Raw genomic sequence first — 23,878 nt, forward strand, 5'->3', positions numbered from 1 at the left:
TAAAATAAACAAACAGGATGATAGATAGGGTACGTAGCATTCGGCATCATTTAACGGACGTGACAAACATGATGTCCATAGTCAAGTCTCGAATGTGTGGGTTATTTTTAGATTATTTTGTATCATGGCAATATGGCTTTTACAGATTAAGAGTATTTTCACCTAAAATCCAAAACATAATCCTCTACTTGACTATTTGCCCATGTTGATTATGCCGAGTTTGAAATTAATCCGTTTTTCCATGTTTTAACCCGTTCTAAACACAAACCTGCACTAGAGTGACGGCAGAACAAGAACCGGTAATCATGCCATTGAATCGGTAAATATGTGTGTGCATGAAAATCAAGATTACATTGAACGTATCTCAGTGCTTTTGAAATTATGAATTTTGAAAAGGGCATGACTAACAGTTCTTGAACTGTCGATGCGATTACATGTTATTAAATCGGTTCGTGCAATTCATTTAAAAGAGTCAAGTGATTTAATTTATCCAAATTTAACGTCCCGATTATCCCGTATGTAGAATTTTTGGGTTAATTAGAAATTTGCCGAATGCTTTAGTCTACGGATTTTGAGCCGTCAAGATAGCCATTAATTGACCGCCTGATAAACTCTAATTTCCGACATGGTCACATTGCACAAAAATAAAATATTTAAAAGGGGCACATACATTGTCGGTGGGTGATCCAAATAGAAAAGGGACAGATATTTTTAGAAAATGTACAGGGGACTGAATTGAACGATTTTAAAAGAGCAGGGACTGATTTGAAAATTTTGAAAAAATTGGGGACTGATTTGAAAATTCTAAAAGTTGGGGACTGATCTGAAAATTCTAAAAAATGGGGACTGTGTAAAAATTTACTGAAAATGTCCTAGGACTTATTTGACATGAATTTGAAAATCGGGACTGATCTGAAAACAAAAAAAATGGCCCCAGGACTAAACTGAAACAACTTGAAAAGTTCCTTGGGATTCTTGAAAAATTCTGGAAATTCCAGGACTGATTGGAAAATAGTAAAATGACTGGGACTTGATTGAAAAGAAATTTTGAAATTCGGGGCAGATCTGAAAATGGTGAAAAATGGCCCAGGGACTAAACTGAAACAACTTGGAAAGTCGATTGGGATGCTTGAGAAATTCTGAAAAATCCAAGGACTGATTGAAAATAGTAAAATGACCGGGACTTGGTTGAAAATAAATTTTAGAGTTCGGGGCAGATCTGAAAAAAATAAAATGAGTCCTCTGGACTGAAATGTGACAAAATGGAAAGTTCGTAAAATCGAGTTCGGGACAAATCCGATCACCCACGCGACCCAAGAACACTCATTTCACATTATATCCTTCAAGCAAGCAATAATATTCAGGAAAGGAGCCCTAATCATGCCACTAAGTCGAGAATTTACCTAGTTCGGAAAGTTGAGGGGCTTCTCTGTAAAAATAAAAAAATTCGCCGAACAGTTGACAGCTTGCCCCTCTTTGGTTGCATGCTCGGATAGAGGATGCAGCCAAAGACTATAAGAAGCACCTCGTTTGGTCCTGGCGACCGTTTGTCAATTCTCCTCGTTTTTGCTAATATATGGGCCTGTTGCAAAAATAGTAAAAACCATAAATTAGTAAATGTGGACGCAAACTTGAAAGACATTAAGTGAGGACACGAAGTCCAAGAAGTAGTAAATGAGGACACGAAGTCCGGAATGCAATGAATGTGGACACAAAGTCCAAAATGCAATAGATGCAGACGCGAAGTCCAAAATGCAGTGAATGCGGACACGAAGTCCGGAAAGCAGTAAATGAGGACACGAAGTCAGGAATGCGGTAGACTCGGACATGAAGTCCGGAATGCAATGAATGTGGACACGAAGTTCAAAATGCAATAGATGCGAACGTGAAGTCCAAAATGCAGTGAATGCGGACACGAAGTCCGGAAAGCAGTAAATGATGACATGAAGTTCGGAACGAAGTCCGGAATGTAATGAATGTGGACACGAAGTCCAAAATGCAGTAAAGATGCGGACGCGAAGTCCAAAATGCAGTAAAGATGGACACGGGGTCCTGGACGCGAAGTTCGAAAAGCGGTAAAGATGGACACGAAGTCCTGGACGCGAAGTCCGAAAAGCGATAAAGATGGACACGAAGTCCTGGACGCGAAGTCCCAAAAGCGGTAAAGATGGACACGAAGTCCTGGACGCGAAGTCTTGGACGCGAAGTCCGAAAAGCGGTAAAGATGGACACGAAGTCCTGGACGCAAAGTCCGGAAAGCGATAAAGATGGACACGAAGTCCTGGACGCGAAGTCCGGAAAGCGGTAAAGATGGACACGAAGTCCTGGACGCGAAGTCCGAAAAGCGGTAAAGATGGACGTGAAGTCCAAAAAGCGGTAAAGATGGACACAAAGTCCTGAACGCGAAGTCCGAAAAGCGGTAAAGATGGACACGAAGTCCTGGAAGCGAAGTCCGAAAAGCAGTAAAATGGATGCGAAGTCCTGGATGCGAAGTCCGAAAGGCAGTAAAAGATGGACACGAAGTCCGAAAAGCAGTAAAAGATGGACACGAAGTCCTGGACGCGAAGTCCGAAAAGCAGTAAAGATGGACACGAAATCCTGGACGCGAAGTCCGAAAAGGAGTAAAAGATGGACACGAAGTCTTGGACGCGAAGTCCGAAAAGCAGTAAAAGATGGACACGAAATCCTGGACGCGAAGTCCGAAAAGCTGTAAAAATGGACACGAAGTCCTGGACGCGAAGTCCGAAAAGCAGTAAAGGTGGGCATGATGTGAAAATGCAGGGAATGTAGAAGCAACGACTAGTGTTAGTTACTCTTGCTGGCAGCTGGTCTCGCCGCTGAAGCGATTGCTTGTTGGGAATGCCCTGGTCTCGCAAATGGGATTTTTGCTCGCGAGGCAGTTGCTCGATGCTAGTTGGGCGGTTGTTCATTTGCTAGGGACCGGCGTCTAGCGATGCGGGACTCGAGCTCTGAGAGCGCCTACGTACCCTCTTGGACCGGGGATCAGAGTCTGCCGCAGTTCTTGCGTTTGCTATACCTGTGATCCTGGCATTATCAGTAAGTCATGGGGTTACTAACAATGCATAAGTACAAGTAAAAGAATGCGTTCGCGACGCATGTTCTTCAGTTTCGGGTCGCCCCGGCGACACGAGAGTTTTTGCTTTGGCGATGCGAATGAGATCCCATTTTCGAATGCCTCAATGTGAGGCCTTCAAGGCTCCTGTTGGCCATGCACGGGCATATCGAGACATTCTTAATGATGCCCTAGCGGCTCTGTCGATTATTCGACGCGCCCGTCGGCTTAGGACCCTGCTCGTCAAGGTACCGTAGGGCGGCTGCGCTTGTGACCCGCGTGGGGATTTTTTTTGCCTAGATTTGATCAGACTCGGTCTGACCATTTCCAGAATGCTATGAGTAGATCCCACAAAGGAATGTCTGGGATTTCGGCTTTGTGGTAGCCTGTTGAAGGGTGGCTGTGACCCATTCTGGAGTTATGCAAAGACGAACAGAAAAGAGAAAGCTTAGGGGGAACGCGTTGCCCCAGGCTAAAAGGATACACAGATTCACGCCTTCAGTGAGATGTACCCCCCTTTCTCTTCCATCCTCCGGTTGGTGCTGGCTGACTTGAACTGCTTGGATTGCGTGCTTGGTTGCCCGCTGTGCTTGAGGAAGAATCCACCTTGGACAGTTGAGTCGTGCAAGAGAGCCGATCGGGGATCGTGTTGAAGTAGATAACCTGGCCATTTCCCTGGGGATCCTTGGTCTGCGCAGTGTGCGAGAGCCTAGGGTGACTGTTTTGTTTAACTCTCATTTTACTCTCCTTTTGCTACGGTTACCCACCTCGGGGCCGTACCTCTCAACTTAAAGGGGATTAGCTCTCCTTCTGCCACGACTGCCCGCCTCGGGATTTTCAGTCGTGCCTCTCTCTTGCCCAAACTTTTGCCTAGGTCGCCCCGAAGGGTTTTCGACCTAGCGGGCTCGATTCTTTTGTCTCTCGAGTTTGCAAGGGCGAAGGGTTCGAAGGATTCGACCTCAGAGTGCATTGTTTTCTATCTCCGTCGAGGAGTTGTATCTGTTGCTCCCCTTTTGTCGGGGTTTGTTGGTTTTTCAAGATTGGCGAAGCCGGAGTTTTAAATCTCAGCGGTGCCTTGTTTTGTTCATTGGCGAGTTTTCCCGCATCTTTTCTCTCTCTCTTCATTGGCGGGTTTTTCCCGCTTCTTTTTGCTCTGTTTTTTTTCTTGCAGCTGGGGTTTGTTTTGTGCCCCATGTCTTTGTTTGAAACTCCAAGATTTTGCATTGCTGAGGCCGCTTTGGTGTGCTTCGCCTCGTGGAGACTTGTTGTGTGTTACTAGTCCTATTTTGTGAGGACCAGCTTTCTTGGAAGTTTGAATCTTGCGCACTCAGAAGTCGAACTCCGTGTTATTTGCCCTTGCAAGCATTACATGTGAATTTCCCCTGTTGTCTAGGAAAAGAAAATGTCAAATTGCCCCATGTGGAATAGGGAACCGAGGTTGTCTTGGCGCGAATGTTGAACGGGGATGCCCCGGTCTTCATTTGTTGAAGTGGCCCGTGGTAGGCGCCTAGTGTGATGTCTCCGATAATCTCTTGTTGTTCTTTACAGCGCGTACCTCTTGGAGGGTGCACGCTGTTGAAGCCACTGGATGTTCGAGAAAGACGGTTGTATCAATGCTCAGTGATTCGCTCGATTGTCCTTGTTTTCGACTTCGTATCGGGGTACCTCATCGTCGGACACCTCCCTCGTCAAAGTCTAAGGAAAGGGTCCGAGACAAGTTCTCAAGGAAGCGTGAACTCGTGCATCGCTCTTCGCCTGTGGTCAATGTGCCCCTGTGAAGGATGACAAAGAAGGCAATGTATTAGGCGATTATGCGGGGAATATGTGGTAAGAAATATGAGGTGGTCCCATAGGAAAATCCCTTTTTGTCCCGCGCGCGACCCATGGGGTGCCACGCGTAGGTGGCATTTGTTTCTGGGAATCTAGTAATCACTACTCTGGGGTGGTTAGACCGTGACTAAAGTCACATAAGCATATTTTCCCTAGTTGCAAGTAAGCATGCGCAGCCGTCCTAGGAAAGGCTCGAGGAGTTAGGTCCCATGAGGATAGGCGAGTTGAATAGGTCCAACAGAACTAATAGGGCGTCACAAAAACTGTCCTAATGCTCCATTGAAGGATTTATTCATATCGAGAGCCCATTTGGGGGAATGCATTAAAGCAAAAGAGAGTTTAAAGAAGACTGCGCATATTGCCCCCGTATTCAATCGGCGACCACAACAGAGGTGGATGAGATCCATTCTTTGATCGGAGGCCTGATCGTGCCGGTATCTCCTACGATCGAGAGTTGGGTCATGCTCTGCTTGTGGAGCTATCACTTCCGGTCTTTGCAGCGAAAGGATTAGACTTGCTCCTCGGAGTATCTCTTGGGTGAATTTGAATCCAAGTCGATTTTGGATTTCAGATGAGCCTGAAAGCAGTAGATGCGAGGTGTCCAAACCTGAATATAATAAGTGCTGGGCTGGAGCCCAAAAGCAGTAAATGCTGGGCCGGGGCCCGAAAGCAGTAAATGCAGGATTGAGGCCCGATATGAGGCCGAAGCCCGATGAGGGGCCGAAGCCCAAAAGCGGGCTCGAAGCCTGATGCAGCAAAAGCGGGCCGGAGCCCGATGCGGGACCGAAGCCCGATGCAATAAATGCGGGGTCGGAGCCCGATGCGGTGCCAAAGCCCGATGTGGGGCCGGAACCCAATGTAGTAAATGCGTGCTCGATAAGAAAGTGTAAGAGATGCGAAAGCAAAGTCAATGCTGAGGAACAATGCAGGGCACTGCAAAACGGTGACTCTGATTTTTCTTGCAGTCTTGCTTTGTGGAGCAAGGATGGGGACTTAGTGTTGAAATTCCAAGAAGCTGGATGAGAGACGTTTGTTGTATCAAGTGTGGTCGCTCAGTATTCAGGCTGTCTTCTTGTTGAGAATTTCCTGCAATGGGAAAAGAAAACAATGAAAGAGCATAAACTATTCAAGATTTCAATGCAAGAGTGTAGGGAAGCGAACTGGCCTGGTAGGCGTCGTGCGAGCACACCAAGAGACATGCATTGATGCGTTGAGCATGCGTGTATGAGTTGATATGAACATGCTTGGACATGTGTGAGGCGCGCTTAGCCGCTAGTGTTGCGCAGGGTCTTGCGGAGAGATGTGCATCTGATCACGCGATGATACTCTCTACGAATGAGGTCTTCACTCACTTATATGGTGAGATGTTAGCTAGTATACAAAACAGTAAATGACTACGATGCATGCTATGCGTGAGTTTTCCAAAACTAATGCCGTCATTCGTATTAACTCTGAATGGTTCAAAGTGCAATACAAATTTTCAAAATATAGTCCTAAATCGGTCTTCTAACATGCCCGAGGTGCAAGCGACCGTCGCCATGGAAAGAACCGGTTCCAGGTGAGAGCCTGGTAGAGGTGTCTATCCTAGGATGTGCGTGGACCTCCACGGGCCTTTTTCCTGGACCTTTCCAAAGCAGCGTTCGCTTGCGCCAACTCCTGATCACGCCTCTGCAGTTGGGCGCGAGCCTGGGCGAGTTCTCTCTGTAGTTGGTGCTGATCAACAGGCTGCTCGTCCTTCTCTGCTACTTCTCGACGATGACAATCTCTTTCGGCTCTGAGATGAGTGAGCTCGGCTTGGATGGCCATATTCAGAGTGGGAGTTGCGCCGGGTGACCCGCCATCTCCGACTCGCGGAGAGTTGACGAGATCCTCGTGTGCTGCTGGACCCAATCGGTTGAAGCGAAGGATGTATTCTTCTGTAGCCTGGATATCCCGCTCATCAAGGGTCGGATGCTTGGGGAAGTATGGACGCTCGGTAATCACAGTTCGCCACGCATCCAGGATCTGTTTGACGTTACTTTGGCGATCTACGGGTGTCTGATCCTCCCACCAAGTATGTTCAAATCTAGTTCGCGCCGTATCTTCGGGGACCGTCTGTAAGCCACCGAGCTGCCTCACTACTCGCGCAGAAAATAAGTGGTGGACCCTGCATGACTCATGAGTGGGACTCCATAAAAATCAGGACACCTAAGGGCCATGGGTCCGGGTGGCATCCACGCGGAGCGCCATTTAAAGCCCTTTGGTGCTATTTCGCGAAAAATTTTGATCCACTCGGAGACCTTGTGTTCCTCCACACGCAACAGAGGTAGTAACCGCGAAATGATAGACTCCGGACGTGTGAAAAACATAACCGGGCGAACAAGGCCAAAGGGGTTTGCATGGCTTTGGAGCCAAATTTGCAAAAGGATTGGGGACCCTCTCAACCTTCGATCGGTCTTTCTTGTAACGCGATCGAAGGACCTTATGGTCTCGGCCAACAAGGCCAGTACTCGCGGCCTCCAACCACTTGGAGGACAACGCTAGCTAAGGCTGCGTCAATGTGACTGGCCGAGCGAGGGAATAATAGAGTCCCAAAAATTAAGAATAAGATCGCATGACAAAATTTTTTTTGTAAAAGATCCCCTTGAACCTCGCGCGCTTGTATTTCAATAAAATGGAGGAGTTTCGCGGTGACTATCTCTGTGCCACCGGAATATGCAAGTTCGGCTTGTAACTGAGACCTATGCACCCCGAGTAGACGCGATACCAAAACAAGTCGGGTGGTGTGGAAGTTAGGTTCCACAATGTTGCGGGTGGTTGCAGTTCTTTCGACGAGAGTGCGATATTTCTCGATAGTAGGTGTGAGCTCGGTACCTTAGATGTTGAAGACGGCGTGGACTGGGTCCCAAAACGTCACTGCTGCTCCCAAGAAGTTTCAATCCACTCGGCACATGGCTAGCATTGGTATATCTCCAACAAAGGTCCTGATGTAATCGCGGTCGACTTGACGTAAATGAGCCCAGACGTGACTGATTTCCTCGAGTGGTGGCGTGACCCTGTCGAGGTGTGGAAAGGAGACCGAGCGCGCCATCTCTTACCAAGATGAAAAGAAAACCGATTTAGGACTAGTTAATATAAATGACGCCTAATTTTGAAATTAGATGATGCATGGGTACAGAAAATAAATGCCCACGGCTTAATGTATACAACGTACATCTCTCTCAAAAACGGAAAAGGACTCAAATGGCGCGCAGGCCGACTCAATGGACTGTTACTGAAGTTGGGTTGGAAGATGGCATGGAGCTCCTGCAGTATGCATGGTTTCGGTACTACAAGGACCGTGCTACCTAGGGATGGGGGCCCCCGACTCAAGGGTGTCAATTCCTTGAAATCGAGCGGGATTCTTTTCAAGGCCTAAGCGACAGTTGAACTGCGCGCCGAACCCCTACTTCGAACCCCTATCTAACCTATGCTCCTATTACCGGTCGTGGGACGCGACCCATAGGTACCTAGAAGCTAGTATGATATGCAATGTGTGTGCGAGAAATAAAAGTGCGTAAAGTAGATAAGCGAAAAACTGCGAAAATCGATAAATAAACAAGCAAACAAAGCAAGCAGGAACGAGCCCGAACCCTCTAGGTGTCCCCAGTGGAGTCGCCAAGCTGTGCGCACCCGAATTTCGTCTCGTCGGGGCACGCATGCTCGCGCCTAAATGCAACGCTGCTTGGGAGTGTCCACCTTCCCGGGGATGCGCGACGGACGCAAGTGAGAAGGAGTCGCCACTTGCCATTTTACGACCCGAAGGTCGAGGGCCGGCAAGTTACCCGGATCTAAGGGTACGGGGTACACCTAAGATGCTAAGGCAATGGTCTGTACGGAACCGAACATTCCGAATTCGGGGGTTATATTACTTGTGGGCCTATATCCCACACGCCCTTTCGGTACTCTAGCTTGTCAAGGCTTGCCATTTTAATTTAATTACCGCTTAATTAAGTTCCGCTCATCTTACGCGTTTTGACACCGTAAATTCGAAGAAACACTCCGACCGTCCGCTCTTCGACCGGGATTCTTATAAGAATAAACGTACAACATAAATTCTTACATTGTCCTCTTAAATAAATAAAATACAAATTACAGCAATTTAATCCCAGTCGGTTCGCGTTCGGCCATTATTCCACTCGTGCTCACCGTATGGTTTGGAAAAGACCGAAAATTAAATTAAATGCGCACTTGGTTTATGGAGGCATTGGACCCCGTGATCGAAGGTTATGGGCGTTGGACCCAGTGTGAATCGAGTCCTAAAGGATCGGGCTCGATCCGCATAACAAACAAGTGCAAAAATGTAACAAGCAAGCTCAAATAAACAAACAATGTGGTTTCTTGTTATCGCCAAATTTACATGAATTAACTGATTATTAACCGGGATATGTTGGCATACAAATCCTACCTTAAAATAAACAAACAAGATGATAGATAGGGTATGTAGCATTCGGCATCATTTAACGGACTTGACAAACATGATGTCCATAGTCAAGTCTCGAATGTGTGGGTTATTTTTAGATTATTTTGTATCATGGCAATATGGCTTTCACAGATTAAGAGTGTTTTCACCTAAAATCCAAAACCTAATCCTCTACTTGACTATTTTCCCATGTTGATTATGCCGAGTTTGAAATTAATCCGTTTTTCCATGTTTTAACCCGTTCTAAACACAAACCTGCACTAGAGTGACGGCAGAACAAGAACTGGTAATCATGCCCTTGAATCGGTAAATATGTGTGTGCATGAAAATCAAGATTACGTTGAACGTATCTCAGTGCTTTTGAAATCATGAATTTTGAAAAGGGCATGACTAACAGTTCTTGAACTGTCGATGCGATTACAGGTTATTAAATCGGTTCGTGCAATTCATTTAAAAGAGTCAAGTGATTTAATTTATCCAAATTTAACGTCCCGATTATCCCGTATGTAGAATTTTTGGGTTAATTAGAAATTTGCCGAATGCTTTAGTCTACAGATTTCGAGCCGTCAAGATAGCCATTAATTGACCGCCTGATAAACTCTAATTTCCGACATGGTCACATTGTACAAAAATAAAATATTTAAAAGGGGCACATACATTGTCGGTGGGTGATCCAAATAGAAAAGGGCCAGATATTTTTAGAAAATGTACAGGGGACTGAATTGAACGATTTTAAAAGAGCAGGGACTGATTAGAAAATTTTGAAAAAATTGGGGACTGATTTGAAAATTCTAAAAGTTGGGGACTGATCTGAAAATTCTAAAAAATGGGGACTGTGTAAAAATTTACTGAAAATGTCCTAGGACTTATTTGACATGAATTTGAAAATCGGGACCGATCTGAAAACAAAAAAAATGGCCCCAGGACTAAACTGAAACAACTTGAAAAGTTCCTTGGGATTCTTGAAAAATTCTGGAAATTCCAGGACTGATTGGAAAATAGTAAAATGACTGGGACTTGATTGAAAAGAAATTTTGAAATTCGGGGCAGATCTGAAAATGGTGAAAAATGGCCCAGGGACTAAACTGAAACAACTTGGAAAGTCGATTGGGATGCTTGAGAAATTCTGAAAAATCCAAGGACTGATTGGAAAATAGTAAAATGACCGGGACTTGGTTGAAAATAAATTTTAGAGTTCGGGGCAGATCTGAAAAAAATAAAATGAGTCCTCTGGACTGAAATGTGACAAAATGGAAAGTTCGTAAAATCGAGTTCGGGACAAATCCGATCACCCACGCGACCCAAGAACACTCATTTCACATTATATCCATTAAGCAAGCAATAATATTCAGGATAGGAGCCCTAATCATGCCACTAAGTCGAGAATTTACCTAGTTCGGAAAGTTGAGGGGCTTCTCTGTAAAAATAAAAAAAATTCGCCGAACAGTCGGGTCGGATCGGATCGGTTTGGACTGCCCGCCCGAAGGAAGAACCGCCCGGAAGAGCTGTTGGATCGGACCGGAGCGTTGGGCCGAATGGGCCGAACTTCTGGGCTTGGGCTGGGCCTGCAAAAGAAACCGAACTAGGCCGAGGCCCGTTAACCAAAGGCTGTCGGGATCGGGGGGCGGCGGCGGCGACGGCTTCTGGGCGGCGGTTCTCGCCCCTGGACGCCGCGATGAAGGCCGGAATGGACGCGGGAGATAGCTCTGGTCACCCCCGGCACTCCGCCGTGGTCGATCGGGACCTCACCGGCGCTCAATCAGTCGGAATCGGGGGGAAAAGCCACGGTTTTCCTGCGAAAGTTCTGAGTTCTTCGACTTCCAAATTCGCCAAATCGAGAGCCAATTTTCTGTTTTCTTTCGCTGGGTCGTGTTTTTCCTCATCCGAATTCCATTTCTGTTTATTTAATTGCAATTTCTTCCCCGTTTCCGTTGAGATTTTAGCCGATTTGGAGAAAATCGCGGAAAACCGCGATTTGGGGCAGTTCCGGGCCGGCGGGGATCGCGGGCAGCCGGTGAGCGCTGCCCGGCCCTGCCCGATTTTTTTTTTTTTTTTGAAAATGCCGGCGGTCCCGGGCAACCGGTCAACGCTGCCCGGCCCTGCCCTAATCTTTTCTTTTTGCCTTTTTTTTTGTAATTTAATTTAATTAAATATTTTTTTTTAAGAAAGGTGATAAATTGGGAAATGACAATTTTGCAAATACTGACAATTTGTATTTCAGGTAGCTTTCTTGATGTATGATTTATCGCAAGACAGTGGCAAGGTGGAGCAGCGAGTCATAAGATAAGGGTCGGGCTCAGTTCTTCGACTAGGGCTTCTTTTGATAAACCACATCCTAGACATATCATCGTGTATATGTATACATACCTCCATATGTCTCGTTAATCCTGAACATATATGTGTTCCGTCGAGTCACATGTCTCATATTTGTCTGTCAATGCATGATCAGTAGAATTCATAGCTCTCCAAAATCTACTGAGAGAACGGACTAGAAAGGGGTTATGTATGGTAACACTAGCGGAGAGCGACTTGAAAACAGAATGTCTTTAGGTTCGTTTATCATCACTGCTCGATTAGGACCATATATACTTGCATGAAGTGTCCATAGGCCATGGAAATCATTGGCCCTATACGTGGAAAGAGTTTTGGCACGAGAAACGGAAAGGAAAAGGTAATGGGACTTATAAACTCGGACCACACACATATTCGCGCAATTCTTGTCCATTCAAAATGTTTAATAATCTCAAAATTTTGAAATTTATTCATCGATATATATTGTCATGGTGGACCTCAAACTCATCCAATACTTTCCTTGCGTAGTGGTCATGAACTTAACTATAATCACCAAATCTGGATCATGTCCTACGTCCCACACCTAAAAGAAGTGATTATGTGGTCCTAGATTCAATCTCACCAGCAAGACTTCCCGTACCCTTTTGTTGTTCCTCCCAATCTGTTCTCTTTTAAGTCATAGATCTCTTGTGTAATCGAAAAAAAGAAGAAGCAGATATATAAATATATCCATATGTATAAATACATATCTACATGTATGTAACCGGATACATATTACTTTGGTACGTTGATAAAGACTGAGACAGAGATCGGTCGCACAAACGTCAAAACTCTCGACACTGTTAAGGATTCAAATCCTCTTCTAGTGAGGGCTACGACAGAAGGTCGTGTTATGCGAGACAGTCTTGTTAATAACATGTATATCTTGTGGCAATATTGCATTATACGGATTCGTGATCACCTGTGTTGACGTGTTGAATACCTATTGGCTTGTTACACGAGCCACGTGGTATGTTAATCAGATGGGAGACTCTCTCGTGTTGTGTGCTTAGGTTTAATATTAGTCTGATCGAACTCGTTGATGTGTTTTTCTGAGAATTAAACGGGGTATGTCTTTAACATGAACTGTGCCGATTAGCATATATAAGATTTTTAAAAATTTCTAAAAAGGCAAAATCTCTCTGATCAGCCCTATATTAGGGGTACGATTGGTTGGTCGTAACAAGGATTACATTATGGATTTATTATGCATGTAATTCCGATTACTTTGTTTGGAAACACTCGCAATAAATCACAATAGCAATTATATAAGGGGCTTGCTATCTTTTACAGAGATTGAATTGCAGTTCTATACCTCCTTAAGTCCGGGCCGTTTATGGGATCCAAATAGTACACGGAGGAGAAGTATGAAACTGGAAATCGAGATTTAAAGATATATGGGCCTGAAAGCCCAAACCTTCACCTAAGCCCAAAACAGAGCCCAAAGCCCAAGCCCACATTAATCTGTTTCTTGTTTCCTTCTCCTTCTCATTATCCAAGAAATTGGAGAAGAGCCTCTCTCTCTCTCTCTCTCTCTCTCTCTCTGCTTCATTGCTCCTCCTCTTTTACTCTTGTGATGCGACGAAGCAGAGTATGAGTCTGGCGGCGAACCTTCCTTCTCCTCCCTTGTCTTCTTCCAACCACCATAACTGCAAGAACTCGGTATCTTTATCTCTTTCTCTTCCCCATCTCTCTCTTTATGGTCGTCTATGTTTCTACTTGATGTGGGGTTGTTTGTTTGGTATTTTGCAGAACGGAGATGGGGAGAGTTCAGCAGAGGACCCCATTTGCCAGGTGAAGCTCCCAGCTCCTGCCTTCAAATGGCGCTTGGTCATAGCTTACGATGGGACAAACTACGCAGGTTCCTCACCCCCTTAGGCCAACGCTTTCTTTTTCGCGATTTCTTGATCGTCCCCGGATCGCTTGCTTACTCAAATGGGCAGTCTTAGTTTGGATTGTCTTGAATCTTTCTTCACGTGATTGTGGGTTTGCATGGTTTTGTTTAGGCTAATGTGCAAATTTTGTTGATGAGATTTAGAAGAATCGTTGGTCTCGCTTCCTGCGATTTAGTCTACTTCCAAGTGAGAGAAGAAGGTTTTAGATAGTATTTGTTTACTTGTCCAAGCTTTTGAGGCTCTAGGGTTCTTTGACCCTCAAAAGTTTTAGTTTCGGACCTTTGCGAAGTGCTGAAATGGTATGATTCAGTACAAACTGCGATTATTAATCAACCTCCAACAATGTGCAAGGAAACGGCGGCACAAGCTGATGAATTATTTGTCGATCCAAAACATCAGACGACTGTGTTTTTGTCTGTAAGCGAGGAATATCAAGATAAGGGACTTATTTGCATCATTGTGTTGTTTTCTCTCTCTGATCAAACTAATTACGGAATCAGCTCAAATCTGTGATGTAGTAGTTTTCCTTGAAGACTTGAATGGTCGATTATTTCATTCAAAATATTTATTTATGGGGTACTCTTTTCCTGAATGATACATATTTACTCTCAGGTTGGCAGTTTCAGCAGTCTCCTCCAACCATACAGTGCTTCATAGAAAAAGCCTTAACTCGAGTCACGAAGCTAGAGCGGGAGGATCTTCATATAGTTGGTGCAGGTAGAACTGATGCAGGCGTTCATGCATGGGGCCAGGTGTGGTTATGCTTGGGGCTAGTAGAGATAGGCTTGGTTCTTTTTGGTTGTTCGGCCATGGCAAACTGAAAGTTGATTAGCCCCTTGAAAAACCAAACATAAATATACCAATTTCCCCTGGTTCAGCGTGTTTTAGGTTTCGGTTCTGGTTTTACAATCCTTTTATGGCATTAAGAATGTGCAAGATGCTTCAGTTCCTTCAATTTGTCCCAAACTAAATTTAACTATAAGCACTTTATTCTTCTTTAAGTTATAATTGCCATCTCTTGATCTGTTGATAGATGGAAAGTTTTTGTTCACTGAATTCCTCAGGAGGCTCACTTTCTTACGCCATTTAAGTATGAGTGCTTAGAAGGAGTCCACACCGCTCTGAATGGGGTCCTTCCTCCGGATATAAGGGTCAGGGAGGTTAGCCCTGCAATTCCCGAATTCCATGCCCGATTTTCGGTTACTAGCAAGGTCTATCGATACAAGATATACAATGACCCAGTCATGGACCCATTTCAACGATATTATGCTTATCATAGTGCTTATAAGCTTAAGGCTAGTGCTATGAGAGAGGCTGCTCAGCATTTCATGGGAAGCCACGATTTCTCTGCCTTTGCAAATGCTTCTCGAAATGATCGGGCTCCAAATCCTGTCAAAAACATATTCCGCTTTGATGTTGTTGAACAGGTAACTTAGCTCTTACATATTCTGCTGGCTGTAGTCCCCCCCCCCCTTCGGAACCTCTTTAACTGTGCTCCTGTTATATTATATGTATTCTGGTGTTATGCTGTGATTTCAGCTATTGATGGATTGACGTTTGTGAGTCTGATAGTTTGTGGTATTTTTACAGGGAGCTCTCATACAAATAGAGGTTGAAGGTTCGGGATTTTTGTATAGACAAGTAAGAAACATGGTAAGCGGATCTGCTTAGAAACTTTAGATTATATGCTTAAAGTATATATATATTTAGAATTTGCCCTTCAGACTAATTTGATCTTTTTGAGAATATTTTGATCGTGAAGTATGTCTGGTTGATCTGCCAATAAAACTTACGAGCCATCATAAAATTTTCTATTTATCATTGCACATGAAGGTTGCTTTGCTGCTGCAAATTGGAAGAGAAGCCATACCTCCAAGTATTGTCCCAGTGATCTTAGAGTCTCGGGACCGCAAGGAGCTGGCAAAGCATGCCCTGTCGGTTCCGCCTCATGGGCTCTGTCTAGTTTCTGTGAATTACAGAGAAGATCATCTTCGGCTTCCTTCGGACTGTCCTCCTCCGAGCTTTGGGAGGACACACACTGTGAGCAAATGTAAGCTTCCATTCTACTAAGAAATCCTTGGGAGATTCTACAATTCATTTGAAGATGGTGATTCTAGGAAAGGAAAACTCGTATCTCTTTCCACTCTTCTTCGAAATAGTGGGCAATTCCCCGATTCATTAGAAGATGGTACAAAATAGTGGGCAGTTCCCCCGATTCATTTGAAGATGGTGATTGCACAACACAGCTCTTTCAACTTTCGACTCACAGGCTCTTTCAACTTTCAACTCACAGACGTCAGACTTTCAAGTATGGTTATGTAGCTGATAGCAGATCTCAAGATGTCAAGATGTACAAGCTACAGAAGGAATCTGCGAAAGCAGAATCTCTTTTTTGACAGAGACTTTTTGTAATGCAGATGATGTCAGAGAGGGAAAGATCTAACCGGAAAATTTGAATTCGATTGTTCCATTTTTAGCAAATAAAATTTTTGATTTGGCTGCTAAATCAGAATATTGGGCTTAAGCTCAAAATGAGATATTCAGGTCATCTCCTTGGTATAACATATTGCTCGCAATCGCTCAATCAGTCGATGGCAGATGTCAGTAGATTAGCAATAATAATGCTGACTAATTCTTGGAAAAAACCTTTCAAAGTTTGGCATCTTCCTACACAAAAGAAATATGCAAGATAGGGGCTACAATAGTATCAGGTCTCGAAAAACCGAAGCTCGATCATGAACTCTTGCTGCTTAGGGGAATACCAAGCAGTGGCCTTTGCAGAGCCGAGAACCTGCATTGCGTACTCAATGGCAAATACTGGTTCTTCCACACGTAGAGGCCTCCATCGGTTCTTTAAATCGACTGCAACTCTTGAATCAACCCTCAAACTGAACGGTCCACCAATCTGTGGAGGGAAACCAAAACTGTTTGAGCAGCAAAAGATTTATGGAAATTGGAAAACAAGTACATATATCACAATGCACGTAAAAATTGACATATCTATAAGTAAAGATAGTAATAAGTCACTTCTTGGTCTTCAAAAAAAAAAACACTTGAAAAATCAAAATCTGTGTCAGTCCCAGGGAGAGCGCTTACGCTTACAGTCGGTATTTTCACACATGGAAATTTTTAAATTCCACTTCGAATTTTCAGATAAAAAAGATATGTCGTAAAGCTTTATTTGAATAATATATCTTGTGAAACAGGGAGAAACTTTCCACAAACAAACTGAAATATTCAAGTTTTCCACTTTCATTCTCCAAGATGTATCTGAGAACACTTCACAAGATGCAAATGAGGAATACTATTGTCAGTTTCCCAGAACCAAATCCATGTTTTCTGAGATAATGTTCCTTCTCCAAAACAATCCTTGTATTGGTAAACAGCAAACTTCGATCTCATTAGCAAGAGGGAATAAAAGAAACTTTCCAAGTTCAAAAGCTTAAAGGTTCGATCAACGGAAGAGAGTACCTGTTGCTGAAGAGAAAGGTGTGCATCAGGGCAGACTGCCTGAAGTGTTTCCAAAGTAGGTTGCTGAGAATTCAGAAAGTCTTGTGTTAAACGAGTTGCGCCTGTAAGGAACTTGGCCCCGGAAGGAAAATCTAGTCGGGCATGAAGCCGGGTGAGATCCAGGAACAACCTCTGAAAGTTTCCGAGCTGAGCTGTGAAAGCAACTGATCCAAAAAGATCAGCTAACAGGCTGGATTTTATTCCTCCAGCATTGCAGCTGACTCCTCGGAAATCCCGTGAATCATCTCCAACTTTCGATCTTGCTGAATTATCCCCAACCGAGGCTGTAGCGGCAGCACCTGTGCAGACATTTTGAGTCCGAAAGATATAAGCAAGACAAACTGTTTTGAGAGATGCTTCCTCAGGTTCATCACATGGAAATGACCACCCTAGACCTAATCCAAGAATGACTCTTTCCAAGTTCATGATGGATCAATTACAGTCTGTTGATTCCTTTGGTCCCACATTAATTGTCATCTGAGCCACAATCAATTTTCGTGATTAATCAAACTCTATTATAATCCTTTTAGACTGCTAAATACTAATTTTTACCTTATTACAGGCAAGATATAATGTTCATTCAGTTTCAAGAGGCCATCGAGTAACAAGGGTGTCAGAAAAAGTGACTATGCACATACCCCTAATACTGCACCCAAAGGAAAACGAGCATACATACAAAGGGACTTTGAAAGTCCATCCTCTCTCCTTTTGTTGCTTCCAAAGTAATCCCGGATATGTGCAGGACATGCTGGAGAACAAACCATAACTCGGAAGAAAGTTGAGTAGCTAATAGTTATTTACCGATAGCCCATGATGCAGATGCATGAGGATTCGACAGAAATATGTCATAGGGCTGCACCATTTTCAACTTCTGTGCTTTACTTCTCCACAAATCGATATTCTTCTTGAAGGAGAAGGCACCTTTTAGAGCTAGACCAGGAAGTAACGTAGTGGGCAGTTCATCATACCGAACTGTCCTATCATCACTATCCAATGGCTTTGGCATGCCCTCATTGTGGTGCAAGCATAGGTGATAACTGGCACCAGAATCAGAAGCAACAGAAGCGAGATCAATGGCCACCGAAGATGGAACATCCCAGTAAGTTCCATGATCATCAATGAAGAGGCCGGGCCAAGCAGCCTCCACCGTCAGATTATGATGCGGAAACTACAAACATATCAACAGAAGCTCTTCATCAATATTAATAGAGATATGCTCATTTCGTACAAAATTTGATTCCCAGATACATGCAGGTACAATTTACTTGCCTCGTGTTGGAAAACCACCTTCCTACGAGGGCTCCTTCCATTGGCATACTCTTCCGAGCTAATGAGGAGTGTATCATCGTGCGATAACAACATCTCTGAGCACAGATTAAGCGAGTAAAGTGATTTATCCCGTATATGTTTCTTGACCCCCTGAAGCCATGATGATTCGGCGCCCTCAGTGAGTCCGTCTCTCTTTCTTACCAAAGAGACAAACTTCTGCAGATTGAACTGGCCAAGGAAATTAAAGAACCTGCATAGCTTTACAGTTCGAGAACATCACTCAATTATCGACCCGAACCCGATAAGACAGCTGGTCACAGAATCATCAAACTCCGCTATGCAGTTTGAAAGCAAATGTAGCCTTAACTCAGTAACCCTACTGAATTCTACTGAATTGATACCGGAAACGGGAAAATTTGTGTAGAGAATTACCAGCTTTCACCGAGGGGAACGGAGAGGACGCGCTGGAGGGAGAGGCCGGAGCCACCGCTCTTCGGATGGCCGGAGTAGGAGGGGACGAAGGGGGCGGACATGAAGCGCTGCATGAAGTCGATCTGCCTGGGACGGGAGAGGCTGGTCCCCTAGACAAACCCAGAGGGATGGGGTCGCCGGGAACGGGCCGGGCCGACCCGTCGACGGTCCTCGGCGTGGAAGCGTCGAGGTCCCAGAAGCCGCCGTCCATGGCCCACCTCAGCTTCCTCACCGCCATCTCTGCTCCTCCAAATTCCGCCGTGGCCTCCTTCCACTTCCTTACGCAGTGAACTTTGAAATAAAGAGCAAAGCTTTATCAGTTTTGAGTCCGCTAACAGGTCCTCCAATGTTTCGATTGCCACCACTTCACTATATAAATTTTCAAAATTAAAAATTTGATCCCTGCATTTTTTAAAATATAATAAAATGGTCCTTTAACCATTTTTTTGGCCAACAGATTGGTCCCTAAAAGGACCATTTTTCATGATTTTTGAAAATTCAGAGATCAAATTCTCGATTTTGAAAATTCATGTAGTCACGTACTAACAGTTGAAAAACTAGACGACCAAAGTGTTAGTGGACTCTTATCGATTTAAATTTCGAAAAAAGATGAGTAAATTGACGAATTGATCCTCCAAAGATTGAACGTACATTAAATTTACCTCGAGAAATTTTTTGCATCAGTTTAAACCTCCACTTAATAATTATACATCACATTCATCCTTACGTCAGCCTACCATCAATCAATGGAGGGCTAAAGTGATACAAAAAATTTCTCGAAGTAAATGTGATATATATTCAATCTCTGGAGGAAAAATTAGTTAATTTACTCAAATGTGTCTTCAAATATTTTATTCTTTTCTACTCTCTCCTCCTTTGTTCTTCCGCTCCCTCAATTGTTTCAAAAAAGTGTGGCAGAAGGCGAGAAACGAAACTCGGAGGAATAAGCTCTGTGGGTGAGATTTGTTTGATCAGATTAGCCATCAAATTAGCCAGCCATGTGATAGCAACAAATGTAGGGAGAGGAATAAGCTCAATTCCTTTATTAAGCATTTTGGTTTTTGGGTTTCGAAGAAGATCGAGCTAGGTCCTATGTATGCAGAGGTTTGGTGTGCTACTAGCTTCGAAAATCTGAAGGTAGGTAAGGGTGTTTATTACTTGCATTGCCGATTTTGTGGTCTCCTACTTGTCTCCTTGCTCTGATGTGTTGTCATGTGTAATGAATGTGGTCCCCTATTTTTTCCTCTTTAGCGTTATTATGGCCCAAATGATGATAAAGTTTACATTTTTTCCCTCTTTTTTTAAAAGCAACTGTTGGACGGTTAGTTAAATATGCTTATTGTTCTTTAGATTGTTGCAATATGGCATGGGAGTTTGTCGAGGACAGTGGCTATAAGATGGGGCCCGAATTTTATTTTGATTGGTATGATGATGATCCTGAATTTATTGAATAAAGTAAGCCAAGTTTAGAGGATTATGAGATGCACTATGCAGATGGTGGAGGTTTGGAATGCAGTTTGCTACTAGAGGGAGCAAATTGCATAATGCTGGTGATGGAGGGTCTGGACTGTAGGTTGCTGGTGCTGGAGGGTCTGCACTACAAGTTGCTGGTGCTGGTGGATATAGCACTGAAGAGCCTCAAATGCAAGACAAGTAGAGAGCTAAAAGAAAAAGGAAAAACACAAAAACCAGGTTCAAGCAAAGAACAACTGAAGAAAGAGAAAGATTGTTTGCAGAGCAAAAGAGAATATTTGTAGAGTAAGAGATAAATGTTGAGGTGGAGGATTCAACCATCTCCGATGCTTATGATACTGATGAACTACAGTCTCTTAAAGGTGATGAGAATGATGGGAAGGGTGTGCAGTTACCAGTGTTTAATGAAGCAGCTGAGTTTGAACATATTACAATAGAGCTTGGGATGGAATTTCCAAATCTAAAAGTGTTTAGGAATGCAGTGAGGGATTATAATATTAGTAGGGGAAGGGAAGTTCGATTTAAGAAAAATGAGTCCATAAGGGTAAGGGCGTAATGTGTGGAGAAAGAGTGTAAGTGGGTTATATTGTGCTCACTAAACAAAAAGACCAACACATATCAAGTGAAAACCTTTGTGAGTGAATATACATGTTATAGAAGGTTGCAGAATAGGTTGGCTACAAGGGAGTGGGTGGCAAGTAAGTTGGTTCCAAGGGTTAGGTTCCAACCAAGCATGATTGGACAAGAATCTTATGATGACCCGATACATACATATAGAGTGAAAGTGGGAGATGTTATGATCTACAGGACCCTACGTATTGCTCATAAGATATGTTAGGGTTCAGAGAATGAGCAATATGCTAAGCTTAGAGATTATTGTAATGAACTTCTAAAAAGCAACCGGGTTAAGTGTGGGATTGAATATTGCTCCTGTCTCATATCATTTTCATAAAATGTATGTATGCTTGGAGGCTTGTAAGACTGGATTTTTGAGTTGTTATAGGCCACTTATTAGCCTAGATGGTTGCTTCCTGAAGGGGTATTTTGGGGGCCAACTTCTATCAGCTGTTGCTCAAGATGAAAATAATGTTTTTATGTAATAATATATGCAATAGTTGATGTGGAAAACACATAAAATTTTAGATGGTTTCTCAGAAATCTTGTGGATGACTTAGGGGATCTTGTGCTCAATGGTTTTAACTTCATGTGTGATATGCAAAATGTATGTTTAATTTAAATTTATTTCATTAATCACTTATGTATTCACCTTTACTTATTGCTGATCCAATTACTTTATATTTATAGGGCCTAGATGCTGCACTGAAGGAGATTTACCCAGGAGTACCACATAAGTTTTGTGCTAGGCATATCTGGGCCAATTTTAACAAGAATTGGCCAGGTAAGGAGTTAAAGGTTGTATTCTAGGCTAGTGCTAGAGCAACAACTGAGCAGCAATTTCAACAGATGATGGATCACTTGAAGACAATTAGTCCTGTAGGATGGCTTTGGCTGAGCAAATTACCACATAACAGATGGACCATGTCAACATTTGATACATACTCAAAGAATTACTCATCGAAAAATAACATGTGCAAGCAATTCAATTCTGAGATAATGAAAGTTAAGAGTAAGCCCATCATCACTATGGCTAAAGGGATCAGAATGTACATTATGAAAAAGATGACAAGGAGCAAGCTGAAAATGGCCGAATACAAAGGTCCACTCTGCCCTAGAATTCAAACTAAGTTGGAGATCATGAAGAATAGAGATGTTGCTTGGACTCCACATTGAGCTAGTGATCCTGATATGGTTAAATTTGAGGTCACCCATCCTCCAAATTCTGAATGTGTTGTGGACTTACAGATGCATACATGTTCTTGTAGGGAATGAGACTGTATTGGGATTCCTTGTATGCATGCAGTTGCTTACATTGGCTTTAATAACCTAAAGCTTGAAGATTTTGTGTATCCATGGTATTCAAGGAGCACAAATGAGCAGCTCTATGGTTCTTTCATCAAACCTATTGCCAGTGAAGAATATTGGACAAAGACAAGTGAGGACCCTGTCCAACCTCCAAAGTTAAAGAGGCCATCTGGTCGTCTCAAAAAGCAAAGGAAGAAGGGAGTAGAGGAATCAAAAGATCCATATAAGCTGAAAAGAAGCTTAGGTCCTATAGTTTGTGGGAAGTATGGAGGTAGTAAACACAACATTAGAACTTGCAAAGGTCCTTTAAATGCTTCAAGTTCAAAGAAAAAAGGGAAAAATTCCTCAAGGAAATCCAATGTGGAGCCTAGTGGAAATAATTCAACTGCTGTATCTGATGGAACTAATTTAGCACAGGTACATGTTTAAAGATTTTTCATTCTGCTTTACTTGATGTGCTTTTATTTTCTAATAATGAAACATGTCATAATGCAGGGGACTCATCTCGTTGGTCAAGATTTCCCACTTGAAAGGCCAAGTCCATCGACACATGTATATATTAACTGGGGTTATTTTTCTTATAAGTAAACTTGCAAATAGGTTGATTAGTATGAAAGATTTCTATTATACAGTTGATGAATGCTTCAAGTTCAGGGGTGATTGTTTCAAGTTCAGTAGTGCCATCTCAAGTTGCATCAAGTTCATTTATGGTATGTATTAATGTGTTTGAAGCATTGAATATGTATCAGTTGTTTGAGTATGTTAATGTTAAGTATGTGCCATTGTAGTGGAGGTTTGGCTTTTGAGTAATACCAACTACGACAATTCTAGATAGACAAAGTGTGGAGAGTGCCTGCATTTAGGTCCCCTCCTATGAGGCCATCTACTATACTCCCCAACCAACAAATTAGCAGATCAGTTCCTACTCAGTTCATGTCCAGGGGACAACAATCAGTGTCATTGGAAACCATGCATGCTGCTGGTCCTACAACTGCAAAATGATTTGTTAGATACCTCAACCTCAACCTCAACCAAAGGCCCCCTTCACAGTAAAGAAATGTCGGGTAATGCCATTTGTAATTTTTTGGCTAGATCTGAATTTTCTGATCTGAGCTATATATAGTACTTCTTTTTATAAAGTTGGAAGTGATCTGAGGTATATATTGTGGTTCTTTTTGTAAAGTTAAAATGAGCTAAATATGTTAATATTAGGCAACCAAGCTTCTTGATAGTAGGGAGTTAAACACATATATGCCTATATGGATTTTGTATTTGTTATATCTAGGGGAAGGGATTTGTTTCTTTGTTTAGGCTTGTGAAGACTAGTATGTATTTCATATGAACTTCAATGGTATATTGACTTCTTTTGTATGTCTTTATTTATTGAGTTACATCAATGCATGCTAAACTTCTTATCTGATTCATATAACTATACTGTATATAGCTGTCGGATTCTTTAATTTTGTTGAAGCAACGTTGTTGAGCTTCTGTCAGTTCAAGAGAAAAGATAGTGCCAAGGAATGTTGATAGAGATTGTGGCAAAATAACCAAAATAATGATCAATTTTCTTGCATTGCATAGTAGTTTACGATAGAAATCTCATAAGTACATAAAGCTAAAATTGGACTTCACATAAATACAACTTCTTATCAATATATAAAC

The 23,878-nt window shown here is 43.0% G+C and overlaps 2 protein-coding genes across 2 annotated transcripts; one reads left to right on the forward strand and one right to left on the reverse strand.

Moving 5' to 3' along the window:
- The first annotated feature begins 13,170 nt into the window (after positions 1-13,170).
- On the forward strand, positions 13,171-16,076 carry LOC116212614 (tRNA pseudouridine synthase A). The gene is made up of 6 exons (XM_031547236.1): positions 13,171-13,337; positions 13,428-13,536; positions 14,183-14,322; positions 14,635-14,997; positions 15,161-15,223; positions 15,404-16,076. The coding sequence occupies exons 1-6, from the start codon at positions 13,269-13,271 to the stop codon at positions 15,638-15,640; spliced, it is 981 nt and encodes a 326-aa protein (XP_031403096.1). The 5' UTR covers positions 13,171-13,268; the 3' UTR covers positions 15,641-16,076.
- A 14-nt stretch (positions 16,077-16,090) lies between these two features.
- LOC116212603 (protein TRIGALACTOSYLDIACYLGLYCEROL 4, chloroplastic) lies at positions 16,091-19,148 on the reverse strand. The gene is given in 6 exon segments (XM_031547226.1): positions 16,091-16,475; positions 17,042-17,379; positions 17,882-18,248; positions 18,350-18,599; positions 18,782-18,932; positions 18,935-19,148. Coding segments are annotated over 6 exon segments (1,428 nt in total). The 5' UTR covers positions 19,059-19,148; the 3' UTR covers positions 16,091-16,277.
- Positions 19,149-23,878: the final 4,730 nt, after the last annotated feature.

This window comes from Punica granatum, chromosome 1, assembly GCF_007655135.1.
Source record: "Punica granatum isolate Tunisia-2019 chromosome 1, ASM765513v2, whole genome shotgun sequence".
NCBI lineage: Eukaryota > Viridiplantae > Streptophyta > Magnoliopsida > Myrtales > Lythraceae > Punica > Punica granatum.